This window comes from Nematolebias whitei, chromosome 9 (assembly GCF_014905685.2).
Source record: "Nematolebias whitei isolate Nwh7 chromosome 9, NemWhi1, whole genome shotgun sequence".
In the NCBI taxonomy this organism is placed as follows: domain Eukaryota; kingdom Metazoa; phylum Chordata; class Actinopteri; order Cyprinodontiformes; family Rivulidae; genus Nematolebias; species Nematolebias whitei.
Genome location: NC_056506.1, coordinates 39,203,349 through 39,213,019, shown reverse-complemented (window position 1 = coordinate 39,213,019; position 9,671 = coordinate 39,203,349). Strand labels below are relative to the sequence as shown.

Genomic DNA, 9,671 nt, shown 5'->3' with positions numbered 1-9,671 from the left:
ATTGTTATTTTTTCCTTCTTATTTCAGCTGCCCACTCCCTCAGGGATCGCCACAGTGAACTAACTCACACAGTTGTTTTTGGGAGGGGGTGATGCTTGACGCCCTTCCTGACACCACAGGCCACTGAGCTCCCTCTGCGTGGAGCAGAGGGCTGCCATCTATGGTGCCCACGGGAGCAGACGGTGGCGGTTAAGGGCCTTGCTCAAGGGCCCAGAGTGGGGAATACAAGGTGAAGGTGTGGGTGCTTCACCTTTCCCACCCAGATTTTGATGTTGCCTGTCCATGGAGGTCGAACCGGCGACCTTCCGATCACAGGCTCACCTTCTCTAACCTCTGTGCCACTAGTTCCCCTTTCAGTAAAATATTTTAGTAATTTGAGAATAAAGTTGTCATTTAAATTGTCAGGTGGCTATAATTTGAAATCTAGGAGCAAATGAGTCTCAAAGAAGTGCACAGCGGTGGAAAATAAGTTACCTCCTCATACCCTAAAACATCCCAGTGCAGACCATTTTCAGGCCATCCATAAAGAAAAGGTGCTTCAAGTTGCAGTAAAAGGAGCTGAGGTTTAAAGAGGCAACACATGATGGATTATACACCCACAGCAACAATAACACACATCACTGGGCCGATGATCCTAAGGCCTCTGCACTGTTTGAGTGGTTACTGAAAGACAAAATTCAATGAAGAAAAGTAAAATGACTATCTGAAAACAGCTGTGTACTGAAGTGCTCGGCAACTGTTGCCCATTTAACATAAAAAAAAAAAAAAAAAAAAAGGAAATCTGGTTTTGATGTGATGCTAAATAATAAAATTGACTTTTTTCGTGTAGGGAATTACAGATGGCAGGGTTTGTTGGTTGTTTAAATGTTAAAACTATAAAATGCAATACAATGAACCATTATTTGAGAAAAACAAAACAAAAAAACTTTTATTATTCCTAGATTTCAGTCTAAAACAAGGGTGGGTAAAAAAAAAAATTCACCCCTAAAGGCAACATACAGAATTGGGACTGTTGTAAACTCATATCTGCCTAAATTAAACTCCATAATCAACCATAAATAGGATTTTTATTAGCTGCTATGAGTAAACATTATAACTGAATAATAGTCATAGTGAGAATTTAATTTGATCAATTTAATGTAAATAATAAAAATTCAGAAGTCTTTGTGTAAAAACAATTGCATGTTTTGCAGCCCTTTAAACCTAACAACATTTTAACAACATACAGTGCCCTTCTTTAATTTCTTTGAAAGAAATGACATTTTTCGTTTAGTCTGATAGCGCTGATTTAATTCACGATCTCATGTCTCCACAAACTAAACACATTGCTTTGTCACTGTCTTAAGTAAATAAATCCATATCTTGGTAAAAGCTTTATATATCACCTTTATTCAACCTGATAGAAACACGCTGAGATTAAGATCTCTTTTCCAAGGGTGACCTTGCCAAGAGCACATAAAACAGTGCTCAAATAACAAATTACGATAAAACAACATTGTACCCATATAAATGGGTACATTCTGTTGCGGTGTTTGTAATTTTAGTGTGAGCTGATGTGATGGTAACTCTTAAACATCTTCCAAACTCTGCTTCTCTATAGAAAAACTGCTAGGAAAAAGGAGCAACACAAAATGTGAAAGACAAGATTCAAAACCCTCGGCACTGCTTGTTCTGACCTGACTTTGAAATGTGGTTGAACCTCTCAAGACTTTAAAGATTGATCTAAAAATATTTTGACCCTTCCATCATTCTCAAAATTATGTTCAGTAATGTTTCTCAGTAAAATCATGGTCAGTATTTGAACAGACGTATGCTATAGGGGTTAGACCTGTTACGATAACAAATTTTGCTGGGCGATTAATTGTCTCAGAATATATTGCCATAAACGATAATATTGTTTGAAATTTGACAACAATTAGTAATTATTGTCAAGTTTAAGAAGAAATGTTGGTTAATTTGATTTGAGTGTAGTACCTTTCTTTGACCACCGGTGGCAGTATAAGAAAGTTTGAACCAAAAACTTGATAGTGAGAGAGTGAGCAGCGTGTCTCTTTAAGAAAAATGGGAGGGAGGCCCCTTGACGTGACATGGACTGTCAGTCCTTCCTTTTTTTTGGTTCTCAAAATGGCGGACACTCGGTGTGGTTTGAGCTCTGTAATATAGCATTTTTCACACAAAGCTTTTAATAAAAAAATCAGTAAACAAGTTCTCAGCTTCTTTTTGCAGAGAAGAACAACATTTTACATGAAGGCACAAGTTTCAACCGTGCATTATGGAGCTTCGACAAGACAGAGTTTTTTTTCCCCAAGGTCGGCCTGTTAGCTTAGCTCGTAGCTTAGCTTCTCAGCTTAGCTGCTTTTAACGATCTAAAAAAACAGATTTTCAAGAGAAAAGAGAAAGGGAGGGGTCAGTGAAGAGCATTGGATCTGAGCCTTTTGTCATCCAGTGTCTTCAGTAGAAAGAGAGAGACATGAAGAAACGATAAAGCCGATAAATGAAAATGAGGTTGATAATTTTCATTTATCATGTGATTAATCGATTTATTGTTTATTTGTGACAAGCCTACTAGGGGCGCACTGATAAATTGGCAGGCTGATTTATCGGCCCCGATGTCCTTAATTTTGGGTGATCGGCGATTGGCCGATACTTACATGAGAAACCTATTTTACCGATTTTTTTGTTGTGTTAACAACAATTGTCTGAACTTCATTTATATTTCAGAGCACTACCTCATGGCCAGTTAAAACAAGTTGTTCAAGGGTATGGTTTTCAATAAAATAAGATTGGAAAATTGAAAGTGCATTGTGACCTTATAACACTTGACAGTGTTGCTTATAAAACAAAATCGGTATTGGCCAAAATCAGAATCGGCATGTCAGACTTTTTAGAAATTATGATCGGCCAGAAAACTGCAATCGGTGCACCCCATTTGCAACATGTTCACAGAGAACAACAGAGAACTCTTCTTTTGTTTGTCAGCAATGTCCACCAACTTTCAGCTGACTGCGTTGGGGATAAGCTGTGGAAGTGGCCTTTGTCCTTTCTGACATTGATTGAAGTCACACTGAGCACCAGGGACCGTTTCCCCCCCAAACTGACATAATCTGCCTCATTTTAAGCAGCGGCCATGCTCTGCAGCATCAAAACCAGCAGCAAAAAGGAAATTGCTTGAGGGAAACAAGAATACGAGATGTGAAGAGCTAGACGGCTGGAGGGTTGGAGACAAGGACAAACAGAGGGGCGCGAAGGTGCTTACGATAAGAGCAGAAAGCGTGAAAGAGCAATTTAGGCATTTAGTTGATCTGGAGCAGCTTTCAAATAGAGAGAACAGATGGAGGCTGGTGGACACATCAGCCGCTCGGATGGTTCAAACACATGAATTCTGCCTCCTTGCAGCAACAGAGGGAAAACTAGAGGCTGACTTCATGGCCACCATGAATTCAGATGATGAATGTTGCTTTTTCATTTTTGTCATCCTTTTCCCATTTCCCCCTGATTATTTTATTGAGTCCAGAGACACCAATTAGAGAGATTTAGTGCACTTTAGTCCAACTACAAAGCTACAAAATCAAATCTTACGGTTTTGTTCTTTCTCTCATTCACAAGGTGGTGCACGTTGATAGTTATGGCAGCTGAACTAATAACGAGTTTATGGGACCATTTATACACTGAACAAAAATATGAACGCAACACCTTTGTTTGTGCTCCCATTTTTCATAAAACTCAAAGAGAGATGTTTTCTTTGTACACAAAATACTTTTTTCTCTCAAATATTGTTCACAAATTTGTGTGAATCTGAGTTAGTGAGCACATCTCCTTTGCCGAAATAATTCATCCACCTCACAGGTGTGACGAATCAAGATGCTGATTAGACAGCATGACTGTTACACAGGTGAGCCTTAGGCTGACCACAATAAAAGGCCACTCCAAAATGTGCAGTTTTATTACACAGCACAATGCCACAAATGTTGCAAGATTTGAAAGAGCGTCCAGTTGACTGCAGGAATGTCCATGTTCAGAGAATCTGGCAGTACATCCAACCGGCCTCGCACCCACAGACCACATATAACCGCACCAGCCCCTGTGTTTGTTGTTCATAACATTCACCTGCCCATACCATAATGCCACTGCCACCATGGGCCACTCGATTCACGGTGACATCAGCAAACTGCTCACCCACACGACACCATACATGCAGTTTGTCATCTGGAAAACCGGGACTTGAGCATTTGCCCACTCAAGTTGGTTACAACGACAAACTGCAGTCTGGTGGAGACCCAGATGAAGACGACAAGCTTGCAGATGAGCTTCCCTGAGATGGTTTCTGACAATTTGTGCACAATTTTTTTGGGTTATGCAAAATGATTGTTGCAACAGCTGTCAGGGAGGCTGGTCTCAGACGATCTTGGAGGTGAAGATGCTGAAAGTGAAGGTCTTGAGCTGGTGTGGTTACATGTGGTCTGCAGTTGTGAGGTCAGTTGTATGTACTGCCAAATTGTCTGAAACCCCTTTGGAGACAGCATATGGTAGAGAAATGAACATTCAATTTACGGGAAACGGCTCAGGTGGACATTCCTGCATGCCATGCCAACTGCACGCTTCCTCAAAAATCGCGCTTTTGTGGCGTTGTGCTTCACATCTTAGAGTGGCCTTTTATTGTGGTCAGCCTAAGGCACACCTATGCAATAATCCTGCTGTCTAATCAGCATCTTGATATGTCACACCTGTGAGGTGGATGGATTATCTCAGCAAAAGAGAAGTCCACACTAACACAGATTTACACCAATTTATGAACAATATTTGGCAGAAAAGGCCTTTTGTGTACAAAGAAAGAGTCTTAGAACTTTGAGTTTCGTAAAATATGGAAACAAAAACAGAAGTGTTGCGTTTATACATTTTTTTCAGTATATGAAGCTGTCTTTCAAAGAAACTATAACAAGTATGTTGCAGTTCAGTCTTTTGTCACACGACAACAACCATCAGAGTTTCTGACACTGAAACTTTCTGAATCCAGGTCTCAGAGTGGACCTTATCGGGGGAAACAAGGCAGAGGTGTAAAATCCCAGTGCGCTCTACCTGCAGCTGCAGTCAATGATTTTTCTGCTCTTGCGTGAGCAGCAGAACAACAATGACCAACAGCTTAAATCAACAACAAAAATGGTTAAATCATGTCATCTGGACCCGTTTCTTTATATCAACGTTCTGTTAGTGATGCTCACCCAGCATGCAGGAGTGGAACCAACCACATCCTTAGTCCAAACAAAGGTTCCTGTATTCAGCGTTTTGGATATACAGGTAACTGCTTTGTTTCTCATGCTGGGACTGCATTCATTTCTTGGTGAAGTGCAGCATCAGTGTTGCCAGATATACAATAATTACCCTTTTCAACTCCCCTCGTTTTCTGCACACATGCACAACACACTTTTTCTTACAAGCTCCCACCTCCAGGAAAGCACATGTCACTCAGCACATATGAGAGTTTGGGTCAAAATACAATAATTTTAAAGTGACTGTATGATTGTTGTTCATTTTCTATCTGGCAACGTATCTTGGTATGGAAACTTCAGCAGATCGATGTTAACGTGCTTTAAATATATTGCATTGTCACAGTAAACAATGAAAAAACTAATGTTTCTGGAAATTGTGGCCTAGGATCACCAAAACGTGATTGATCTTTATTTATTTCAAATGTCAGAACTACTGTATAATTGCGGTGGTAACTAAGATAGGTAGGTCAATCTATGTAGCGATTATGTACATAACGGGAAACGGGCTGCTCTAAAGAAAGGCGAGACAGAGAGTGTGTTTTCACTTTTTGGTAATGACACAAGTCATGCTAAAACTCCTTAAAGATCCCAAATCCTGCTTGGTTTAGCTTCAGCATGCACACAATAAGTCTTCCAAGTGCTTGTCAGCTATAGGCAGATGAGCCTTCAAATACGACATTTGCTTTCACCTTTATTTGCTGTTTTCTGCCAGTATTTATAGTATGACTACGTTTGGGAAGCTAGTCTTTTCATTTCTACAACAGCAGAGAGAAATACAATACTGTGCAAAAGTTTGAAGACCCCAAACTTCATGCCAAATTCCTCATGTTCGTTGTAAAAATATAACTGTTAGAAAGTTGATATAAGTGTCAGATTTTTAGACACAGACAGGTTTTCTGTCAAGGAAAGCTCTCACATAGCTGTCAAAATATAGCTACGTAAAGAGCTGTTGCCCCAAAAAATAAAAGTGAGAAGGGTTTGAGAGGTAGATAAAACTCTTTGAACGTGTGGAAAATATTAAAGTAAAAAGGCGAGTCTCTCTGACTTAAACAACAACAAAGAAACCCTCACGGGTCTTGAGATATTCCAGGTTAAGGTCTTAAGGTTCATGCAGTGTATTTGATGCAGTGCCTCAAATCTGCATTCATCCAAATGGCTAGTAGGAGGAAAAAATGACAGGAAAAAAATGGAAGCATCTTTAAAAAAAAGTGGCCCTACTTCTTTAAGGATTTGCTACATCATTAAACATTACTCTAATGGCTTTGAAACCTCAGTCACGTCTTTCAAATCTTCTTGAAAGCAGCATTAATACACCACTAATGCTCATAGTGACTGATAACTTGCAGCCTTTGCACAAGATGTGCAAATGATATGTGAAACAGCAGTCTACAAACAAGCTGCAGACATGACTTTAGAGATGACTGTGCAGTTCTATTTATAAGGTCCAACAAAACGACAACAACAAAAAGCGTGTACTTTGCATTTTTACTTCCGTAATACAAAGTTTAAAAAGCCAATGTTAGAGTTTAGTTTTGTTCATCTGAGTTCAGATATCTGCCCGTATTATCTCCTATTTTGCAGCGGCTAAAAAAAGCTCAGCTGAAGTACGGAGATTATCTCAAGGGAAATCTACAGCATCTAATAGCTGCTGCTCTCATCCAATAAAAAAGTTCGTAGTTTACCTCTATCTGTCATCATTTGACACATTATTATAGACATATAAGAGCACAACTCTGTCACTCAGTGAAACCCCCAGACAGATCTCTTATCACATCTTAGCACATGTGGAAAAACAACTAATCTTCAGATTTTTCTCTCCGTACTCAAACCCTGCTTTTCTCAAACGCTCTATTTTCAGTGTTCTTCTAACGCTGTAACTCTGAAAGGAGGAAGATAAGCTTCACAGAGTGAGGGCGACAGCTCGACACACACGCGCAGCAAATACAGAAAAACAGCGAGGTGACATCGTGTCTGTGTGGCGGCGTCACGCCAAGCTGAGCTGAGGAGTGTCTTTATAATTAATGTAGTTGAGCCCAGTTCTCTGAATGCAAATGCGGTTGAAATAAAAACTTCCTTTTTGAAGCTAATTTCAGATGAATCATGAAGAAAAACTCAAGCGGCATTGTTCTTTAGTTCGTGTGACTGCCTGAGCTAATCTGTGTTCACAGAGGAGATATACTTTTATCTTTTTAGCGTCTTGATGATATTTGTAGCTAAAGCATCACGAGCATGTAGTTAGGTTAATTTAAGTCTAAGGAGCCACATGAGTAGAAGATACATTCAACTGTGTTGTAAATGCTTCGACGCATGTGAGCAGATGTAACTCATCTTTCTGTCAACCTGTCAAACAACCACTACGCTTCCCGATTTAATTTTAGCCCCCATCCACAACAACTCATTTAGAAGACTTCAGCTTGACATTAATAGCTGGCTGGGGCTCTTCAAATTGTTAATTTATTTGCTAATTATTCTCCTTCTCTGAACAACAACAATAAATCATCTCTTCTATGAAGTCAAGTCAAGTCACATTTATTTATATAGCACATTTAAAACAGTAACTGTTATCAAAGTGCAAAGTATCAAATGAAAAACTAAAGTGTCATGTTAAGTTGGGATGCTTTTTTTTTTCTTTCCCCAGTTAGGGTTAAAATCAAAAATAATACATGACCATGTACAGATGCACATGTGAATGTGTAATTTTGACCAGTAGTTTAGTCCAGTGGTGTAGTCTACATTTTTGTAGTGGGTATACTGTGCTTAGAAACCAAAGTACACCGGTTAGTACAATGTAACTGTCAATTTATTTAGATTTTTTTAATGCATATTGAACATTCCCAAATTTCACTGATGCTTATATTTGAATAAATATGCAAGAAACTTCGTAAAAAAGTTGGCTTGTATTAAAAACATGTTGTAGAATTTATAAACGGTATCAAAGCAAAACATGTTCAAGTATTAAGTAGTAAGTACAGAATTATACAGTAATTTGCTGGATAAGCGAATGTAATAAACAAGCACTGTATACAGACAGATTGTTATGAAAGTGTTTAACTGCCGTCTAACAGACCAATGACACGTGCTTAATGATATGTCATGTATCAATGGGCACTTTTAAGTGGGTATACTGAAATTCTTATGCTTTTCTAGTGGGTATACGGAGTATACCCTCGTATCGCATACACTACACCACTGGTTTAGTCTCAATTGAAATAAAAAAAAAATAGAAAACTATTGCTAGAAGTTGCCCTCACCTGTTGTAAATGTCATCGTCCTCCCCTCCCCAGCCCCAGTACTCATTTGGAAAACCGTTGATTTTCAGAAACTGCTTTTTACTGAGTCCTGAAACGCCTCCAAAGTAGCCAGCATAAGGCAACCTGTAGGAGAGAAGGATAAAAAAGGAGGAGAAGTTAGAACACGTGAGAAGGGTAGACTTTATTAAGAGTACTGCTTATGGCCTATTATACGTCTGTCACAAAATTATTACACAGCAATCTATAGCAATGACGCAGATGAGCAAAGACCAGGTTTTTAATTTGACTTTGATTTGTGACCTTGACCTTTGAGCTGTGGTGGTGAAAACTGTACGTGACACTGTTTAATGATGATGCATATGTGTCTGAAGTTTTATTAAATTATCTTGAGCAGATCAGAAGTTATGGCCGGAACAAGAGAAAGTTTATGTATGTACAGAAGGAGAATACCATATTACATCCTGCCTTCAAAGGGCGTATTAAAAGGAAGCAGATAAGCAGAGGCTGCAGGAAAAAACAAAGGATCTGCGTGTATATTATAGATTATCATAAAACTAAAATTAAATTTTGTAAACAAGCAATATCAGCACTGCTTCTGTGTATAACTAAATCAAAAAGTCAGAAAAAACATTCTAAAATATAACGCTGTTCCCCAGGTGAAGGGTAATTTCCAAAGGGAACAAAGGATTTCGGTAGGTAAACAAAAAAAAAAAGGACAAATTAAACATAACTTTTGCCATATTCATGTTTAGTCAGAGACAGATCCTCTAATAATGGAAATGTTTGCTTACTGAATTTTTTTGTAATGTTTATATTTGATACATTAACAATAATAAAAGGGGCTTCTAAGTTTTTTAACGCTGAACCAAAAGCAAACAGTGGAACTGGGCACTCAGCATGAATCTACAGTGTATTTGCAAACTCTTAACCTGCCATGTTCAGTGGGAAATGGGATTCTAGCTTTATTATTTCCCTCTGTGGTCCAATTCATTTGAAAAGACATGAATAAAACATCCATATTCAGTGGGAACCAAGTACATCACACTGGGGGGAGGAATTTCAACCAAAACAAGACCATTTCTGTTCTGGTTCTGAAACCAAATCTTAGCATTTCAGAAAGAAACACTATATAAATATATATATAAATACATAA

At 38.7% G+C, this 9,671-nt stretch overlaps 1 protein-coding gene across 1 annotated transcript in view; it reads right to left on the bottom strand.

The window, feature by feature from the left end:
* Window positions 1-9,671, bottom strand: part of b4galt2 (UDP-Gal:betaGlcNAc beta 1,4- galactosyltransferase, polypeptide 2) — a 189,517-nt gene that overhangs the window by 29,599 nt on the left and 150,247 nt on the right. The window contains exon 5 of the mRNA XM_037682331.1: window positions 8,519-8,641. Coding sequence (XP_037538259.1) covers window positions 8,519-8,641 — 123 coding nt within the window. The remainder of the gene's footprint in view (window positions 1-8,518; window positions 8,642-9,671) is intronic.